Raw genomic sequence first — 20,291 nt, 5'->3', positions numbered from 1 at the left:
GGTCTGGCCCAGGTTCCTATCAAATGACAGCTTCCACCCTGGGTCCCAGAGCATGTGATATTTTGTGTGCGCCCCTTTAAGAGTGAAGTCTCCATTTCCCCCAGTCCTGTGGGACTCCCAAGATTAAATCCCGCTGGCCTTCAGAGCCAAATGTTCTGGGGGCTCATCTCCCCAGTGCAGGACCCCCAGGCTGAGCCGCCGGCGTGGGGCTCAGCACCCTCATTCCTGGGGGAACCTCTGCAGTGCAGTTATTCTCCAGCCTGGGGGGCGCCCGCCTCCTACCCGCCTCAGTGTGGTTCCTTCTTTGTGTCTTTAGTCATTGGAGACTTTTTTGGTAGGTTCCAGTCTTTTCCGTCGATGGCTGTTGTGCACATAGTTGTGACTTTGCTCAGGGTCTTTCTGCTCCGCCTCCTTGGCTGGTCTCCAGTTCCGCGTTTTAAAGTTAGAAAAAGGAGATGCAAGTTCTCCAGCCCCAACCTGGCCAAGGAGAATGTTCTGCACTGGCGGACACGGTCCAGCTTTGGCTGCCCAGTACGGTAGCCACTAGCCATGGCTGGCTGTTGACCACCAAACACATGGTTGGTGCAACCAAGAAATCTTTCATTTCCTTTCTTTTAAATTAGCTCCTGTGTAAACAGCCGCATGTGGCCAGAGGCTGCTGTCCCCCCAGAAATGCCCACACTGCCCCCCGGAGCCACTTCTGGACACCAGGCCCACCCCAGCCCCAGAAATGAACTACTCCAGACAACCATACTTTTCCAATTATAGCTTTTTCTTTTTTTTATGAAAAAGATCACACAGAATCCGCCAACAAACAAAAAATTCCAAAAGAAACTTAAAAAAAAAGGAAAACAATAATTCCCCCAAAAAACGAAACCAAAGTCTGGCTTTTCCTTCCCTTAAGATTGTCTGGACGAGGCCTCCCGTCCCCTGGGAGGCGCGGGGGCTGCTAAGTGCTTTTGTGGGCCGAGCAGGGCCGCCGCCCTCGGCCGGCTCCCTCTCCGCCTCCCTCAGCCTCTGCTCTGAGTCCTTCTCCATCCTGGGGGCAAGTACAGTGCACCTGGGCCGGGGGGGAGCGGGGGGTGCGTTTGGGACAAGGGGCCGTGAAGCTGGGTGCTAGACACTCACAATCTAACAGGAAATAAAAAATAATATTCTGCACGTCAGAATGTGTTCGCTTTTTTTTTTTATAATTTCATAGCTATTTTTTCACAGTTTTAAAAAGTTTATATTTATATATATTTATATATATTTATCTTTATATATATAATTAAAAAGTTGACTCCATTTAAAGGCGTATGATACAGGGGAGAGAGTCTCTTGGTACAATAAAACTGTACAGGTTAAGAACTGCCGCCTCCCTCTGGGCTGGCCGGGGCCGGGATGAGGGTTTCAGCACCATCGGGGTTGTCTGTAGTGTGAGGGTCTGGGCCGGCGGGTGGGGCCTCAGGGCGCGCAGCCCCTCCACCTGGTGCCGGGCCGGTGCTCCTGGGCCCCACCCCCACCTGGCTCTGTTCCCCGAGTCCAGGCCATCCTGAGAGGGTGGAGGCCGGGCCTCTGGCAGCGCCCAGAGCAGGCCTGGCCTGGTCAGTGAGGCTGGCAGGTGTGGGGCTGCCCCTGTCCCACGGCGGGAGGCTTCGGGGTGGGCTCCATGCTGAGGGGGCTGGGCACGGGGAGGACCCACAAGCAGTGGGGACCCCCGAGCCAGCGTCAGTTTGGTTCCTTGGAAGCCCCCTCCCCTCTGAATCCCAGTCGGCATCAGCCTGGGGGCACCGGGGTCCTGGGGGCCCAGCCCGGCCAAGTGCTTACAAGGTGGGGGTGGGGCCCTGGGGGGCCGGCAGAGCCATACCCTGATAGCTGAGAGGAGCCCCTGTCTGGGGGCACCGAGGGGTTGCGGGAGGGGGTCTGGAGACGTGTGCACACGTGCGCACACACGTGCATGCATACGGGCACACACATGTACACACTCACGTGCCAGGGCGTCCACGGGCACACTTGCATGCACACAACCAACGCACGTGGCCCCGAGCCGTGGCAGTGATGGCGGTGGCCCGGCGGCCCTCGGGCGCAAGGCAGCGGGCAGTGCGCTCAGCAGAGCACAGGCACGCCGTCGGTGGAGAAGATCATGCCCGTGGTGGGCTCGTAGGTGCCCGCGAGGTAGTACAGGCCCTCGCTGTCCTGGTACTTCTTGGTCTTGAGCATCTGCTCGTACTGCTCCAGGCCCACCACCAGGCACTTGTGCGACACCGTCTGCACGTCGTTCTCATCCACGTGGGAGGACTGGTACAGGGCGCGCTGCAGGCAAGGCGGGCGGGCATCAGAAAGGGAGGACCCAAGAGAGAGCCCCCGGGGAGAAGCAGAGAAACAGGATGGACAGAGACTAAGAGACCCAGGGACTGATACAGAGACAGAGAGACTAAGAAACAGAGACTGAGAGACAGAAAGGAACACACAGACCAAAAGAGACACAGAGGAGTAAGAGACCTGAGGAGTAAGAGACCAAGAGTGACAGAGATGCAGAGCCTGGGAGAGACAGAGACCAGGAGACAACAGCTCAGACTCAGAGACACGGGGTTGGGAAGCTGAGGACACGGGAGCCCGGGCCCCTCCTGCGCCGGTTGGGGAGGGTTGGCAGAGGGGCCCCCAGCCACCCTGTGCCCTCTTACCTCCATGAAATCCTTCCTCTGGCTGGAGGCCCGCAGGGCCGCGGGGAGGCTGCGGCCGGACTTCTGGTCCCAGTGCTGTGTGTGCAGACAGTGGGGGGGGGGGGGGCGGCTGCGGTGAGCCTGGGCCCAGCCCCGGGGCCGGCCATCACCCCCAGCACACCCGCGCGTGCGGGGCGGCGCTCACCTGGCCCTCGTGGAGGCGCTTGCCGGGGCTGGTCTCCTCGGGGTGGTAGAACCACTTGACGCGGACGACCATGTTGCTGCCCCACGACTCCCACATGCTCTGGATGCGGCCGATGTAGGGCAGGTTGGGGCGGCCGGCCGACAGGAACACGGCACAGTCCCCGATGCGGATCATCTCCTTGCCGCGCACGATGGCCTTGTAGAAGAGCTTGCGGGCCTTGCCTTTCATGCCGCGGCGCTGCGGGCGGGCGGAGGGGTCAGGGCCAGGAGCCCCTCCCCAAACCCTGGGGCCCCACAGGGGCGGGCAGGAGGGCAAGACACCCCCTGCGTACTCTAACTGGGGAGCCCTTGTCCATACCCAGGGCAGATGGGGCCTCCAAGAGGGGCTTCCCATAAACGCAGAGCAGAATCCCCACCCCTCCCGCTGGGGCCTGATGCCAGCCCTTGAGGCACAGCCGGCCCCTGGTGACCCCCAATTTCCAGACAGGGAGGTCCAGGGAGGAGACACGGGCCATGAATCCAAGGGGCTCATGGCTGCGTCTCTGGACAGAGCACATCACTCCACGTCCCCTCGCTGCCTCACACACTGGGGCTGCCACAAAGCAGATTCATTCAACACGCCCCGGGGTGACAGACACAGCTGGCCACTCACTGCAGAGCCTCAGTCTACACCACCCCAAGTGGCGCAAGGGCTCAGTAACAGTCAGCCCCCCAAGTGGCCTGATCAGGGGCAAGGGAGTGGGGCGTGGGCTGAGGGCTGTCCCTGAGACAGTATCAACCCCCAGGCACGGCCAACTGCCCCACCCCCTAGCTTCTCCAGGAAAGCCACTGACTGAGATCAGAGCCTGTGGCCTGCAGGGTCTGGCACTGGGCCCACATCTGCCAGGCCCATGATGTGTCTGGGTTTGTTTGTTTTTTTAAATTCATTCAACAAACATTTCCTAAAGCTTCCTTGGTGCCCTAGCCTGGGCTGGCAATGGGACAGACAGACATGCAGACTCCAAAGAGGGAAGAGACCTGCCATTAGAATCCAAAACCCACCACAGAATGTAAATTGATGCAGCCCCTATGGAAAACGGTGTGGAGATTCCTTAAAGAACTAAAAATGGAGTTTCCATATGATCCAGCAATCCCACTCCTGGGCATGTATCCAGAAAAGATGAAAACTAATCCAAAAAGACACCTGCACCCCAATGTTCACAGCAGCACTATTTACAGTAGCCAAGACATGGAAGCAACCTCAATGTCCATCAACAGATGACTGGATAAAGAAGTTGTGGTATATATACATAACGGAATACTACTCAGCCATAAAAAAGAATGAAATAATGCCATTTGCAGCAACATGGATGGACCCAGAGATTATCATACTAAGTGAAATAAGTCAGACAGAGAAAGACACATATCCTACGGTATCACTTATTTGTGGAATCTAAAAAATGATACAAATGAACTTATTTACAAAACAGAAACAGACTCACAAACAGAAAACAAACTTATGGTTTCCAAAGGGGAAAGCAGGGAGAGGGATAAATTAGGAGTCTGGGATTAGCAGACACAAACTACCATATACGGAATAGATGAACAACAAGGTCCTACTGTATAGCACAGGGAATAATATCCAATATCCTGTAATGAACCATAATGGAAAAAATATGAAAAAAAAATGCATATATATGTATAACTGAGTCACTCTGTAGTACACCAAAAAGTAACACAATATTGTAAATAAATTCTACTTCAAAAAAAAAATCAGAAACCAAAAAAACTCCCAACTCACCACAGCACCAGGCAGCTCTGGGATGTCACCGCACCCAGGGGAAAATGTCTGAGAAGCCAGGCCTGAGCAAAGCTCTGCTCTGCCCTCACGTGGAGCCAGCACCCGTTCACCTCAAACTGCTTTAAAACTCTCATTTCCCTTCTCATACTGGCCACTAGGTGGCTCTGAAGCTCCCCCTGCTTTTTTTTTTTTTTTTTTTTTTTGGCCTAAACAGGAAAAACCTACGTGCTAATTTCCTACTTTATCCAGCTGTCCCTTTTCTACTTTTATCACTGGATCCCTGGTAGTGACAGATCTTTTGATGTCCAAGCCACTGATTTCTTACTGTTCTGTAAACTGCTCAAATTATTTTCAGCTCAAGGCATGGTATAAGCTGATTCAAGGTGAGACAGTCGGCTAAGATTTCTAAACCAACTCATCTTTGACAACAGTTATGTTTCTTGGCATCCATGACTACTCTCCGCACGGACTCACAGATGTCCCCCTCGGTCCACGGGCTCCCTAGTGGGGCTGACCCCGGCCCCCACTGGCAGGCACAGGACTTGATCTGGCCAATCCAAACATCCCACCGTCTTCCTGGGTATTGTAATTGGCTCAGGGATGGGCTCAGGACCTAAGCCAAACATGTCCCACCAACTTTAGCCTGAACCCCTGGGAGAAAGACACATCCTTCCTACCGTCACTTCTGAGCTGGCAGGTCAGCTGAAAGTGAAGGGCTGCCTGTTGCCAAGAGGGGAGGGGCTGCCAGAGAAGAAGACCAGCACAAAGAAAGGAAGGAGAAGCTGAAGCCTGAAGCACAGGCCCAAGAGTGGGTCTGAAGACGGCCTTTGGGCCCCTGGATCCAGCTGTACCTGAAGCTGACCACCCTGGACTGTTCTGGTAAATGAATTTGGCCCTATGCTCTAACCTCTGCAGCAGTAAGCACTCTCAGTGACACTGACATTGGAACCTGCAAATGGCAGATGCTAAGATAAGGAACAGGCCAATCACCATGGGGGCAGGGCAGTGAGGACGTGCCTGTCCTCAGCTCAGAAGCTATGGCTCCTTGATTTGTTCCTGGATAAAGTGCCTGCCAGGATCAGGACTCCAGGGGGCCTGGTCTGGAATGTCAGAGTGGGGCTTGTCAGGAAAGCTCCTACAAGAATCTACGTGCTCAAGTTTGCTGTCTCCAGTGGGGACCTTACCAAGAGAGCCTGTGTCAGCCAGGAGCCAGCAATCCAGGGGGGTTTAAAGTCAGATAAGCTTACGCCCTGCAGGGTTGGAGAAGCGGATCATCTGCCCCAGAGTCAAGGAGGTGCCTCAGAGGCAGGGGAGCCAGAGGAGAGCAGGAGCTGTGGGGGAGGTCCCCGACTTCCTGCTCTGCACCCCTTGCCTGACAAAGGGGGGAACCCCACCCTATTCTCAAGAGCCTTTGGGGTGCAGCCTGAGTGGGGGCCCTAAAAGGCTGATGCTAAGACAGGATCCCCCAAGCCAGTCTTGATTCAGAACACCCCCCCTTGCCCGCTTCTCCAGCCTTGTTGACGCACCCCAGGAAGCTGACTAATACAAACATGTCAGAAGCTTCCCAAGCTCTTCAGAGGTACAGTGCTAGAGACCCTTTGAGTTCATCACTGTCAACCCCAACCCCTAAAATCTGCCTGGCAGAACTGGCGTCAGAACCAGCAGGGTGCCCCCTCCAAGCCCAGCTCTGGTGTGGTGATGGCGGAGGCTGTGGGTGAACCAGCGGGCTACACCTGTGGACCAGGGGCCTGGGGTGGACTGGTGACCACCACACTGTCCCCCTTCTGCACACAGAACCTGTGTGTGTGTGCACATATGTGCAGTTACATGTGTGTGTGTACGTGCGTTCATGTGTGCATGCACGTGTGTCTGTGTGTGCACAAGGCACAGGGAGGGCCAAGGGGCTCCTTCTGCAGAACAACCGTGGCCATAAGACTCAGACACAGCCAACCAGAACATTCTGCCTTCGAGCCACACTGATTAGCTCAGGGGTGGGAAGTGATCCAGCCAGGCCCAGCAGACCCAATCCTGGCAAACAGAGGGAAAGAAGTGCTTTCTGCCGTGACTGCTAAGCTGGCCGGCCGGCAGCCTCCAGCCATTCGTTTTCAGTGGAAATGAAGCTCAGGGAAAGCAAGCCAGGCTGCTTGGCAAGCTGTTTTGAGAGACCTGGCCGCACGGTAACTAAAGGCCCATGAAAGGGATCTGCGTGGGCCACCTGGGTTCCGCAGGGGACGGACCTGGGGCCTGGGGACTAGAGGGAGGGGAGTCAGGGAGAAGCCACGCCCGTCACCCCCCCTCACTGTGGGGCTACTGGGAGGGCTGGGGAAGGGTGCTCAGGACACCCCCCCACCCCCGGCCCCTCCAACACCGAGCTACCTGGGTGGGCTTCCCGAACCACTTCCAGAGCTGCCGGGCAGGCAGGAAGGCGGCGATCTTGGGCCGGTTCTCCACGGACGGCAGGCGCTGCCGCTTGGCCAGCTCCTTGGTGGTGGGGAGGTGGACGCCCTCTCTCTTCTTGGGTCGGCTCTTGGCCCCGGCCCCGGCCTGAGCCTTGGGCGGCGGGGGCTGCGGTGGGGGGGCCTGGGGCGCGGGCGCCGGCGCCTTCTTGCCCGGGGAGTGGGCCGAGGAGCGGGCCTTGCCCGCCTGCTTGGGTGCCTTGCTGGGCAGGGCCGGTGGGGCGGAGGGACCAGCCGTGGGGGCAGGGGCGGCCTCATCGTCTGAGCTGCAGGAAGAATCGTCTGTGGTGGAGGAAGAGGACGAGGAGGAGGACGAGGAGGAGGAGGACGAGGAAGAAGAGGAGGAGGAGGACGAGGACGAGGAGGAGGATGAGGACGAGGAAGAAGATGAAGAGGAGGACGAGGACGAGGAGGAGGACGAGGACGAGGAGGATGAGGATGAGGACGACGACGAGGAGGACGAGGAGGACGCCCTGGAGCTGGAGGCACCGCAGCTCCGGCCACCGCCGCCGCCCTGGGCCTCCTCCTCGCCCTCGGTCTCTGAGCTGCTGCTGCTGCTGCCACTGTCACTGCTGCTGCTGCCGCCGCCGCTCTCCGACTCCTCAGCCCCGTCCTGCTCGGCCCGGCCCTTGTCTGGGCTCTTGGGCTTCCCCGAGTCCTCGAACGAGAGCGCGGCCCCGGGCTCCTGGGCCAGCTCGCCATCCGCGGCCTTGGGTCGGGCCGCCTTGGGCTCGCCGCCGCCCGCTGCCGGCGGGTAGCTGCCCAGGCCCAGCAGGCCCTTGGGCTCCTGCCAGCCCCCAGCCCCAGGGTCCTCCCGCAGCAGCAGGGCCTCCTTGGCCTTCTTGCTCTTGGGCGAGGTCACACCCTCGTGGTCCAGCTTGACGAGCAGCTCAGCCTCCTCGCCAGGCCTCCGGGCGCCCTTGGAGGCCGCCTCCTCAGCGGCGCGGGCCTTCTTGGGCTTGGGGCGGGTAGCGGGCATGGTGACGAGCGGGGCGGGAGCCAGGGCTGTGGGGGTCGCCGGCAGCTCCCCAAAGGGCTCTGGAGCTGGGCAGCTGGCGAAGGTGGATGGCACGACGCTTGGCTGTGGCGGTGCTGGGCGAGCCTTGGGGGCTTTGGCCCGCTTGTCCACGGGTTCTGGGGGGCTCTTCTTGGAACTTGGGGTGCTGATTGGCTCCAAGGCCAAAGGGGTACTGGGGACCTCATCCGTTGAGCCCCCCTCCTCCAGGACAGCAGCTCTGTCTAGAAGAGAGAAGTAAAATGCACGCTGAGGCCAGGGCCAGGGCCAGGGCTTCTGTCGAGGTGCCGCCGGTCCCTCCGCCCCGCCGGCCCTGCCCAGCAAGGTACCCAAGCAGGCGGGCAAGGCCCGCTCCTCGGCCCACTCCCTGGGCAGGAAGGCGCCGGCGCCCATGCCCTGCAGAGGGTGGGCGGCAGCGGCTTGGGGTCTGGGGACAAGTGGCTCTCTCACACTGTCGTCCACGCATGTTGGCCCCGATCTGGCCCCTGAGCCTGAAGCACTTTGCTCTGGAATCCAGTGGGAGCACAGGCTGGATGAATCTCAGCTCTGCCTCCGACAGATCAACATGCCTCCCTGAGCCTCAGTTCCCTAATCTGTCAAAAAGTCTGAACAGCCTGGTGACATAGAGCCCCACAGAGGCGGGGAGCGGTCTCCGTGCAGAGGCCCGTGTGTGCAGGCCTGGTGTCCCGGTGGGCCGGGCACAGCCGACGTACCGCTCTTGGCTTTGGTGCTGGGTTTCCGTCCGCGGCCCCGCGCCTTGGCACCAGACTCCTCGGACCCGGGCGTGGCCCCATCTTTGCTGTCCCCAGTGTCCTTGCTGGTCTTCCGGCTGCGGCGCTTGGCGCTCGGCACCAGGAGGGCCGGGGACGGCTCAGCACCTGCCGGGCAGGACAGACTGTGGCTCAGGCCTGGGTCTCCATTCCCCTGGCCCCCAGAGTGTCGTCTGTTGTGGGGAGAAGGGATGGGGAGGAACCCGATGACACGGCAGACCCATTTGGCCTGCCCGGATAGCTGGGAGGCCCCGAAGCGGGGATGCAGCTCAGGTGTCTACACACAGGCTCCACAAGGGTTCCTCCAGTGAATGAGCCGGGCTCACTCTGCGGTTTTAATGATCCATTTGAAGGATGTTCTGGAAGTCAAGCAGTCCTGCATCTGAATCCTGCCTCTGCCTCTAACTAGTCACTGGACCCTGAATAAGCCATTTCACCTCCTTAAACCCCAGTTTCATATTGGTCAAAGTGATGGAACTTCCAGACACATAGGACCAGACAAGACCTGGACACTATCACGGACACACGAGCGTGTAAGTGTCAGTAACATTACTGATCCCTGCCCTGGCTGGGACCGCCCAGCCTGTGGCTGGTCCCATGGGCCTCGGGATGCAGACCTGGGAAGCCCTGGGACAGTCCTCGGGATCCCACCCTGGGGGTCCCCACCCACACTTTCTGCCACTTCCACCCCCGTGGGTGCAAACGGTCCAAACTGCAGAAAGAGCCAAGAGCCGGCTTGAAGGGGTCACCCCAGCTGGGTGGCAGGATCACCACTCACACTGGATCTTATAGTCAGGAGGCAGGAGGCGGATGTGGGAGAGGGGGATCCTCCCGGTGTCCCCGTCATCGAACTCCACGGTGATCAGGTCCCCATCATCCTCGAGGCCCAGCAAGCCTGGTGGAAGAAGGGCAGGGTCAGGGAGGCGGGTGGACCTGTGGCTCCCAGCGGGCACAGGGCATGGAGGGGAGTACAAGGGTGGGTACGCAGTGGAGCAGAAAGTGGCTTCAGAGCCACACAGTACTGGCGGGGTACAGGCTCCCCTGTTCCAGCCAAATGTGCCCCAACTGTGGGACACATGCCTGTGCCACTCCCAAGACCCCCAGACCAACAAAGGCACGGCTAGGGTGGGACCACCAAGGACAAAGGGAGCAGTCAAGGGGCTAGTGGTGGTGACAGTGCCTGCGTTCCGGAAGACATTGGTGTGGATGAGCAGAACTGCCTTCATTCTGGGCTCTCTGCTCGGTCAGGGGCCTGGAAGGAGGCGACACCACCGAGAAGGAACCCGGTTTTCACAGGGGAACCCTGGAAAGACTCAGCCCTGGGGAGCCCTGGGACACCCTCTGCTGAGCACCAAGCTCCTCTGCAGGCAGGTGTGTGGGGGACCCCACCACTGGACAAACCAGGAGTCACATGGCAGCAGGAGCTGGGAGGTTTATGCCTGGAAACTGGGCACAGCAGAGGGTGGTGGGCACCCTGCTGACCAGGGGTGATGGGGAGTCCACACTAAGGATGCCCCCCAGCCTCATTCCCAAGTGCCAGGCGCTGAATCTGGATCCCTGAGGACAGAGGCCTTGGGCCATCTGATGGGAGAAGAGCCACAGGTGCTTATACTTGGTGTTCCCCAACAAGACGTTCCTGCCACCGCTGTCAGGAGGGCCTGCCCACACATGGAGCTTACAGCCTGCTTGCTAAGGAGCTCCAGTGACCAAAGAACAGCCTCTAATAAAAGACACAGAACAGAGAGGTTCTGGGAACTCAAAGAACAAGCACAGAGCCCCCACAGAGAGAGGAAGGGAAAAGCAGAAACGTAACGTGAGAACGACGTATCCTTGGAAAATGTATACGTGAAACAAAAAGAGGTTATAAAAAAAAGAACAGTCAGAGAATGAGAAAGAACTGCTGGGAATTTTTTTTAATGACAGCAGAAATATCCAAAATTCAATGGAAGAGAGAAGGTAAGAGTTGAAGAAATCTTCCAGAAAGTTTAACAAAAAGATAAAGAAATAGACAACATTGGGGGGAAAATAAAAACCAGTGTTGAGGGCCATCAGATGTGTGAGTTCCAGGGGAAAGAGTAAGAGAGATGGAAATCTCAAAGAAGGAATACAAGGGAAGTTTCCAGGAATGAAGGAAATTTGCCTCAAAGTCTAAGCCCCCTTCCCCCAAACGCCCAACAAAACACACACACACACACACACACACACACACACAGAGCAAGCACATGATTCCATCTAGGAATTATGAGAAGATTCTCATTTTCCAGAGGTTTTTAAAAAGCCAGTCTTTCATGAAGATGTGGGAATAACCCTGGCGCTGAATGCCTCCAACATCAAAATCTAGGTAGAAATGGAACAGTGACTTTGAAAAGGTGAGGTGAAATTACTTCCAGCCTAGAACTTACACCAGCTCAAGTCGCTCCGAAGAACAGGCTGGAACAAGGCGATCTGAGGCACGCGTGTACTGGAGGAACCTACCTCCCATGGACCCTTTCTCAGAAAGCCACACGCGGGGGGGAGGGGGGGGCGTGGCACAGGAGACAGAGGACTGGAAGGCTCAGACTGACGCGCAGGAAAGTCCCGCGGGTGACACCCGTGAGGCAGCAGGGGGACAGACTGCTCTGGGAGAGCTGCATCAAGACGCACTTTGACCTTTTTAAGAAGACTTCCTGCCCAGCATCCCCAGTCCCCACCTTCTGGATTTGTACGGGTGACGTCAGGTGGCCAAGAGGCAGGCGACACCTGGCACCTGGTTTTGTTCTCTGGATATAACAAACATCCACATCCTCGTCTCCTGGACAAGGTTTTGCAATGCCGAGGGGCGCGCCGTCTGTCTGTCTGTCTGACGCCCAGAGCCACGGCTTCTGGGCTACCTGCTATTTTGCCCAGCTTCCAATCTCTCTCATCTGCTAACAACGTCAACTTTCCTGGGGAAGCCACCTTCCCATCTCTCGGTCCACACACAGAATGAGGACATCAGTCTCACTCGTGAGCAAAGACGAGCACAAGACCGGGGCCGGCGGATCAGACGCATGGCAGTCAGTGAAATCCACGTGACCCAAGCCAGGTCAGTGGGGCTCCATCCCAGGACTCGCACGGGAAAAGGGGGTAGTTCTCTGATGGCAGGGTTTGTTGAGATGGTGAGATACAGCCCCCAGGAGCCCGGTGTGAAGCCAGCATGGGCGAGAGCACCATGGGCTGATGGATGCTGGGAGCTGAGTCCTGAAGACACTGTGCGAACAGTACCAGGGTCCGACCCTGCCCAAAGGCCCTGTCTGTCTGCGTTTATACAAGCCGATAAAACTATGCATAAGCCCATGTGAGTTGGGTTTCAGGAACTGAATGAATCCATGCTGACAGGCTAGGAAACCGGGTGCCAGGGAGGGTCTTGAGGAGAGGGGAACATCTCACCTCGGACCACGGTGCCCGGGTAGAGGCAGCGGTACTGCTGGCTCCAGTAGGCCGCGATCCTGGTCCCTTGCGGCAAGAAGCGAGTGGAGGCCGGCCTCACATCGATGATCTGGGAAGGTGAAGGATTGAGTGCCAGGTGGTAACAGGGACAGCCCCAGCCCCATCCTCCCAGCAGCCCCGCTCCCCCTCCCCCTCACCGCCTCCTGCAGCAGCTGCTCCAGGCAATAGATGTGGGGCCGGTTCCCGCGTTCACCCTCCACCACCACACGGTATCTGCAAGGCCAGGGCAAGTGTGCTGTGAGGTTCCCATGGGGAGCCCCGTGCCCCAGACTCCCGGCCCCACCAGTGAGCACCAGCTCTACCTCCTGGACTACCAGGATGTCATGCTGGAGCTTGAGGGTTTTCTGACTTGCTGTGTAAACCTGGGGCAGGTCCCTCCCCTTCTGGGCCTCCATTTCCTCATCGGCACAGCTAGGGGCCACAGATCCACGAGAGGCCTGCACGCTCTCTCCTGCTCCTTCCCACTGAGCCCCGGCCACCTGGGGGCCCGCCGTGCCCACGCTGGCACACCCTCAGAGTGCACTGTCCTCCCAGAGTCCTCCGAGCTGGCCCAAGCCCCTGCGAGGGACGCACCACTAGCCCAGCCCTGTGGAGGGGAAGCTGCAGCTCAGAGAGGTAAAGCTATGTGCCTGGAGATGCCCAGCCAGGCCCCCTGGACACAGGACTGGGTGACAGTCTTCGGGCTCCCAGCCCGGCCCTACTCACATGTCCGGCGAGTGCACGGTCTGCACGTGCCCCGCATACAGCAGCTTGTCATCCATGGGGATGAGCACGCGCAAGCCGTCCTTCAGCTCGTCCTTGTCAATGATGCAGGAGCGAGGGGCTGCGGCGGGGGCAGTGAGGCAGGGGCAGCGTGAGACCCTCCCTCCCCGTGTCTCCCCTCTGCCAAGCCAGCCTGGTCACCCTCATCACCCCTCCCAGAGGGGAAGGCCCAGGGTGCCTGCAGGCCTGTGTGTGGGTAGCTTGCACCACTGTGCGCCCGCACAGACGGGCTCCCCTCCCAGCCCCAGTGGCTGCCAAGATCCCAGGCAGCTGTGAACCCGGGGTGACAACTTGCATGTGATGCCCCTCCCCTCTCTCTGGGCCCCGGCTCTGTGTCCTCAGACTCCACCGCCGCCCCCTCAGCCGCACCCCCAAGGCTGTGCCACTAGCTGTCCCACTGGAAAGCTGTCTGCTCTGGTGGAAACCGATTCCCACAGCCAGGCTGTCCGCACTCCCCTCCCCACTCCCCTATCTCCCCCAGGCCTCAGCCCAAGGCTGCCACTCCCTATCGCCGCCAAGGGCCACTCCCCGGTTTACACCATCCCATCCTGGGACCCCCGCCCCAGGCGCCCCTCAGTTCTCCTCCTCTGGGCCCCGCCACACTGTTTCGGCCCCTGGGGGCTGCTCTTCTCTCCCTGCAGGACCTTAAGTCTGGCCCCTCCTCGTTGTTATCTCACACAGAGACCCACGGCCCGCTGGGCAGACAGAACAATGGGCCCACTTCCTGGTCCCTGCCTGAACCTCCACCCCGGCCACAGCCTCGCCGTGGGTGGAGTGGACTTCCCACCTCTCCACCTTGGGCATGGCCACATACCTTCCTCTGGACAGTGGACAAGGTTAGGAAGTGCTTGATTCTGGACCTGGGCCTCAGGAGGCCTCAAAGTTTCTACTCTCCCTCTTGAAGCTCTGGCTGCAGGGCCACGAGAAGCACACACTTTGGCCAGCCCAGTGGTCCAGGTGGATAAGTGGCAGGGGGGCAGAGGAGTCCCTGCATCAGCGGACCCCTAGCCATCCCATCATTATGGGAGCAAGCCTAGATGAGGCCAGCCCCACCACCCTGCTGACAACTTATTGCCACCCACCACTGAGTCTGAGCAGTTGGCTGTTACATAGCAGTAGCTGACAGATACACTCCTAAACCAGGTGACAAAGTTCTTCAGGGTTGACTCTGCTCCTCCTCTCTCTTCATCCTCATCCCCATCCAATTCATATCCTCAGTCTCTCCTCCCAGCTCCAGGTCCCCAGGTCCAAGTGCCTGCTGAATGTCACAATCCTGGGATACCCTCTGGGCAGCCCCAACTCCAGCCAGCAAAGCCCAGCACATGATCATCCCCTGCTCCCCTCTGTGATCCATCTCAATGACAGCTGCTCCCCATCCCCCAGTACCCATCCACACCTCTTCTCCCCTCACCTGCTCACACAGCCCAGCCCACAGCCCACGTGATCTCCCTCCTAATGAGCTCAAACCCACCCTGTCTCCCTCCCTGCTGCCACCACGGCAGCCCCACCATCACTCATCTGGATCCTTACAACAATCCTCTCAACTGAGCTCCCTGCCCACCAACCCTTTCCCCAGCCCCTCCAACTCCTCCTCTACTCAGCAGTCAGAGTTCATTTCTAAACTGATCTGACCACACTGATCTCCCACCTACGACCTCTGACAGCTCTGTGATTACATCAGGACGAGGACCAAACTCCTACCCAGGCCCTCGAGACTCTGGGTGGTCTGCTTCTGCCTGCTCCCTAGCCCAAGGCTGCTCTCTCACCCCCTGCTTACCAACCCAGAGTCAGGCTGGCCCTCCTTGAGTTTACCGGTGGTACTGTGCACCCACCCAACCCCAGGGCCTTTGCACATGCCATCCCCTGTCACTCTATTCCCCACCCATCTCCATGCTAGCTTAGCCCATCTTAGGCCCTGGTGACTGCTCCATGGGAACCTCCTGCACTGTCATATTCCAGGCCCAAGTCAACATAGCATCACAGGTACCCGGAGTTAGTGGCCGCTCCACAGTCCCGCCACGTGGCAGATGCTCGTCCTCAGAGAAGCTTGAGTCTTGGTTGGGTTCAAAGTCCTCCTCGGCAGCCATGCTCTCCATGAGCTTGCTCACGGCTCCCCCTTTCCCCCGGTTCTGGGGACAGAGAAGGACAGACCATCTGCTTAGGGCATGACAACCGAGTCCTGCCCAGCCGGGACCCTCCCTGGAAATCTGGGGTCACAGTCAGGCCGTGATGGGGTCTGCCATGTGGGCAGTGGGGCCCCAGCTGGGTCACCCCCTAGGCCAGGAGAAGGACGAAATGGGCTGAGGCCCATGAGGGATGGGTGAGATTGAGGGGACACCCAGGCAGGCCCCCCTTCGTCAAGCAAGCAGAGCAGTTCACCCAAGCCCGGGCCCATGGGGAGCAGGGACCTGCCTTGTGGCCAGCAAGCCTCACCTCCTTTTTCACCTCCTTCCCTTTGGCCTTGGCCTTGCTCCTCTTGGCAGCGGCTGGGGAGCTGGTGTGAGGGGCCCGGGCCTCGGGGGCCAGGGCGGGGCCGCGGGGCGGGGGCAGTGAGCCTCCAGACCCTGCCTCCTTCCCCTTCTTCTTCTGGGGAGGGAGCAACAGAGTGGCCGTCAGAGGGTAGGGGAGGCCCAGGTCCCGCTGCTCACCCTCGCAAGAGAGAAACGAAACACCCTCCCACCCCCGGCAAGTATTTCTGGTTTTAATCTTGTTTTATTACTGCCATGTATCACCTATTGTTTTTTTTTTTTTAAAGAGACAACACACTAAAGTGTATAAACATTAGTTCCTCTCCAAGGATGCCACCAACCGCAGAGGTTAACTAGAGGGACCAGTAACAACATGGCGTGTCCTTCCAGAACCTTCCGCAAGCACGTATCATCATGGAAACATGCAGGCTATGCAGTCACATTTGTGCACACCCAGTACTTTTATTTTTAAAACACAGACTGGAATTTACCAAAAGTTCCACTTTGCAACTTTCCCCTCCTGGCATGTCTACTATACACAGAGGTGGCCTCACTTTTAATTTTTAACAGCTGCCCAAGGTGCCTCAGTGGGGGGATCCAAAATTTACGTGACCACCCCCTCATGGTGGACATGAAGGCCGCCTCTTTTTTCCCTCTTCCAAATGAGGCCACAGAAAACGACAGAACCAATTCATCCTACAGGCACATTCCTGGAAGGAGCGTTTAAAACCGCACCGCTGCCGCCTGTGCTGCTTCCCAATAGTCCAGCAGTGGAGGGGCGCCACATCTGCGCCCGCTCAGCACCCCCTGGGGTGGCTTGGGGACGCTCCCCGCACTGGTGAAGCGCAAGCTGGGCCGGGGCACAGCTCCATTTGTCAAAGGAGTGGAAACAACCTAGATGTCCAGCAAGCTGGTGCGTCCACAGATACAGTTACAAGATTTATCGCAGTGGCCCAGAGTCCCTTCCGAGGAAGAGACGCTGGCGTGGGAAGTGAAGTGATGCTACTCTGGGCAAGAGGCAGGCTCAGGCTACAGAGGTCACGGGGCGGCGGGGGTGGGGGTCACTTTATGCCTTTTAAAACAGACGTGCCTAACATCCAACGACCAAGTCGAGGGGCCAGGGGAGATGGAAAATTAAGAAATAGGAAAATGGAAGACTGGGCCAATGTTACCAAGACAACAGCAGAATTCACAGCTTCCACATTAGACTAGTGAAATTCAAAGCAAACAGCATTAAAAGGAACAAAATGGGAAATGTTATAAGGACAAAAGCTATGCGTTTTAATCCCCACTTGGGGGGAGGAAAATATATATATAACACACATTATATCTTCTTGTTTCCGATGCATATTTTAATCCTAGTATCACTTCTGAGATCAGAAGGCACCTTGGGGGTTGAAGGATCATTTTTCACATGATTATGTCTCCTTTTCCCCTACTTCTGTTACCACATAACAGTTCATCTTAGGGTGCCCGTCTCCGCAGCTGTACACACAGGGGCAGGGGGAGTCAACAGCAAGAAAAGTCATCTCCGAGTGGATTTTCACTTTCTTCCTTTTCATCATCCAAATCACTGTTACAATCAGATAAAACTGATAACTGTTCTTTTTTCATTGACCAGAAAGCCCATTTCTGGGAAACTTTTTTTTTTTTAACAAGAAAGTAATTCCAAAAGTGACAAGTTCTGTACACAGAACAGAGATGTTCAGTGCTTGTAGTAATTATGACAGCAAAATATCATCATCAACCAAATCACAGACGGCTAGCATGGTTGATGGTGGGAGATACTGAAAACCACTACAGGATAGCCAGATGGTGGGATGTTATTCAGCCATTTAGAGATAGTGATTTTTAAAAAAATAAAGTAAAATAAAAGCTTATGGTATATGGAAATGCACGAGCTATAATGCCAAGTCTGAAAAGCAAGATACAAAAGTGTATCTCACAAAACTATGAACAGTGGTTGTTCCTGGAGTAATTTCCTTGATGCCTGACTTCTCCTTTTGTTGACAATGTATTCTGTTCCAGTCTCTTACTGTATCATCAGAAGGCTGGGATCGGGTGAGCCCCTGGTCCTCTCTCTCCCCACCAGAAGATGCCATCTCGGGAAAGGCCGAGAGAGGCAGGGTGGCCCTATGGTTAAGGCCCACGGTCTGGCTCTGGACCCACAGTGTTTGAAGCTCAGCTCTGATGATCATTAGCTGCTGGGCTACCTGGGCAGGTTCCAGGCCTACCTGTAAAGTGCAGTTAATATGAGTAACCTACTCACGTGGCTTTGTGAGTATTCGACTGTGACATCCTAAGAAATTTCTATTTGGTCTCGGCCCCCTTTCCTAACCCAGAGCTCCTAAATCCCTTGGAATTTCCTAAGTCACTGGAGGGTCTTTTGTTCTAATGAGGTGACTCTTGGTGAGCCCTTGCATGGCTTCAGGATGGAGCCTGGTCACCAGAAAGACCAGCCACAACTTGAGGCATGACATTTTCAGCCCCACCCCCGCATCCTCCAGGGACAGGCGAGGGACAAGACTGAGTTACTCATCAACCGTGCCTCCGTGATGACGCCTCTGTGCGTCTCCTCCGATGGGTTGTTCCTGAGTTGCATCCTTTACGATAAACTGTAAATGTGAGTAAAGTGTCTTCCCATGTTCTGTCATTCTGGCGATTTATCAGCCCACAGAGGTGGTCATGAAAATCCCTGATTTATAGCCAACTGGTCAAAATGCATAGGTGATAATCTGGGACTCGGCGACTGGCATCTGAAGTGGGGGTGGGGTGGGCAGTCCTTGGGGGCTGAGCCCTTCACCTGAGGGGTCTGCACCAACTCTGGGTAGTTAGTGTCAGACGTGTCATGAGCAGAGTCAAAGTTCTCCTTTACCAACAAGTCAAGTAAACGTGGTAAAAGTGGTTGGAACATGCCTGGCCCCTACCATGGGTCACCTGGTCTAATCATCATCATTATTTATTATTCCAGCACCTTCTCTCCGGGGGCCAGAAAAATCTGAGACGGCTTCAGCCGTGAGGAAACCAGAGGTGAGCACAAATCAAGGTGCCTGTGGAGGACACTCGAATGCAGCCCTGCCTTCATTACCACCCATTATCAGGAAACCAATGCCGAGTCTCACCCCTTTTTGTGGCTTTCTCTAGAATGACAGTTATTTGAGGGTTTGCCCTTCATCAGGGACACAGGGTGGAGAAGCCTGAGTCAGAAAGACCACTGTCCAGAGCTGGCTGTTAGGTCTCAATGCAACCACCTCAATGGGGAACAACTGGCCATTAGCTTCCTAGCAGCCAGTGCAAGAAGGGAAACAGGTCTAATCATCAGAGTTCTTGAAAAGCCAGTGTTCTTAGCTTGCCACGTAGGCGGTGGGAATTCAGGGAGCGGGTGTGCTTGGATGGGGAGAAGGAAATCCCATCTGTGTTTTCACTAAGCTCTGGAGAGATGAGGTTTTCCTTCAGGTGAGAGCTAAGACTTTTGTCACCAACAAAAATCGCTGTGACGTAGCGCATGGCAGTTACTGCAGAGACTTCGAAATGTTTAAGCTCATCACTTCCAACGACGGCACTTAACTCACTAGCCTGGCTGCCGGGTGTCCTTATCAGAGACACACCTAAAGGGGCACACGGAGTGCCCATCACAAATAGAGGTTTTCGGTTCGTGGGTGACTGTGTTTCAGCATCACTGATCCCCTTTGGGGTCCCTGCATCTCACACAGGTCTCAGAATCTCACTGAGACGGTAGGACAAAGGGCCCCCCTCCCCGGCCCCGCCCCGCGCCGCTCCGGGCCCTACCTTCCGGGGGTCCTTCCTGTCCTTGGCGCGGCCGGCGTCCTTGCGCGGGCTCGGCGGGCCCGCCTTGCCGCAGCGGCCAGGCTTGGCGGCGGCGGGCGCGGCGCTGCTGGGCGCGGGGGCGGCCGAGGCGTCGTGCAGGAAGATGCGCTCGCTGCGCCGCCGCGTCCACAGGTCGTCGTCGCTGGCCTCGGGTCCCGCCTCCAAGCCAGGCTCCTTGGGGCCCCGTGGCTTGCGGGCCTTGCGCCCCTTCTCGGCCGCCAGCTTGGCCTTGTCGGGGCTGCTGGGGCCGGGGCCCCGGGCGCCGGGCGCCGCCAGGGAGGGACCTGGCTCCCCCAGCCCCTTCTTGGGCCGCAGCAGCCCGGCGGGCGACCGCTTCCGCACCTTGACCTCGCTCTCCGAGTCGGTGTACTCCAACTCCGTGCCTGCAGGCGGGCGAGGGAGGGGCTGTGGACAGGGGCTCCTGGGTCCTCACTCCTCTCCCACCCAGCTGCCCTGGCCACCAGCAGAAGGGCCACAGCCCCATTCCTCCTGCAGGGGACCTCACCACGCGTGGGAGGCTTCTCCCCGTTTCCTGGGAGGAATCGGAGGCCGAGAGGGAAGGACTTACCAGCCACATGCCTGTGAGTGGCAGGTCCTGCTGGCCTCACGCCTGTCCCAAACCCCCCTTGTCTGCCCAGACTCTGCTCTAGACGCCTCACCCCAAGAGCACCATCTGGGAATGTGGAGATTCCTGCCTGAGCACGTGTGTGCCCCAGGGGAATCCCGAAGCCAGGGCAGGTGAGCTGGGGAGGGCCCCACACCTGCAGGGCTGCACTCTAAGGAGGCAGGTGGGAAAGCCCACACAAAATCCCCGAGCCCGGTGGGGCTTCTCCTCTGCTTCCTGGTGCCACTTCTCAGAGCTGGGCGGTCCCTGGCACCCACTCCCCCTTCTAGA

At 57.6% G+C, this 20,291-nt stretch overlaps 1 protein-coding gene across 8 annotated transcripts in view; it reads right to left on the bottom strand.

Annotated features, from left to right (window-relative positions):
• Positions 1-751: 751 nt before the first annotated feature.
• TNRC18 (trinucleotide repeat containing 18) overlaps positions 752-20,291 on the bottom strand; it is an 85,698-nt gene continuing 66,158 nt past the window's right edge. For all 8 annotated transcript variants that reach the window (XM_064478716.1, XM_064478718.1, XM_064478719.1 and 5 more), the window contains 12 exons: positions 19,358-19,779; positions 15,534-15,686; positions 15,088-15,229; positions 13,044-13,161; positions 12,476-12,551; positions 12,279-12,387; positions 9,649-9,765; positions 8,814-8,978; positions 7,006-8,324; positions 2,851-3,087; positions 2,667-2,741; positions 752-2,295 (listed from right to left, as the gene is read on the bottom strand). In XM_064478716.1, coding sequence (XP_064334786.1) covers positions 2,089-2,295; positions 2,667-2,741; positions 2,851-3,087; positions 7,006-8,324; positions 8,814-8,978; positions 9,649-9,765; positions 12,279-12,387; positions 12,476-12,551; positions 13,044-13,161; positions 15,088-15,229; positions 15,534-15,686; positions 19,358-19,779 — 3,140 coding nt within the window. In that variant the 3' untranslated portion in view covers positions 752-2,088. The remainder of the gene's footprint in view (positions 2,296-2,666; positions 2,742-2,850; positions 3,088-7,005; positions 8,325-8,813; positions 8,979-9,648; positions 9,766-12,278; positions 12,388-12,475; positions 12,552-13,043; positions 13,162-15,087; positions 15,230-15,533; positions 15,687-19,357; positions 19,780-20,291) is intronic.

Source organism: Camelus dromedarius, chromosome 24, assembly GCF_036321535.1.
Source record: "Camelus dromedarius isolate mCamDro1 chromosome 24, mCamDro1.pat, whole genome shotgun sequence".
Lineage (NCBI taxonomy): Eukaryota > Metazoa > Chordata > Mammalia > Artiodactyla > Camelidae > Camelus > Camelus dromedarius.
Note: the sequence above shows the minus strand (reverse complement) of the source record. Positions and strands in the feature narration are given on the sequence as shown.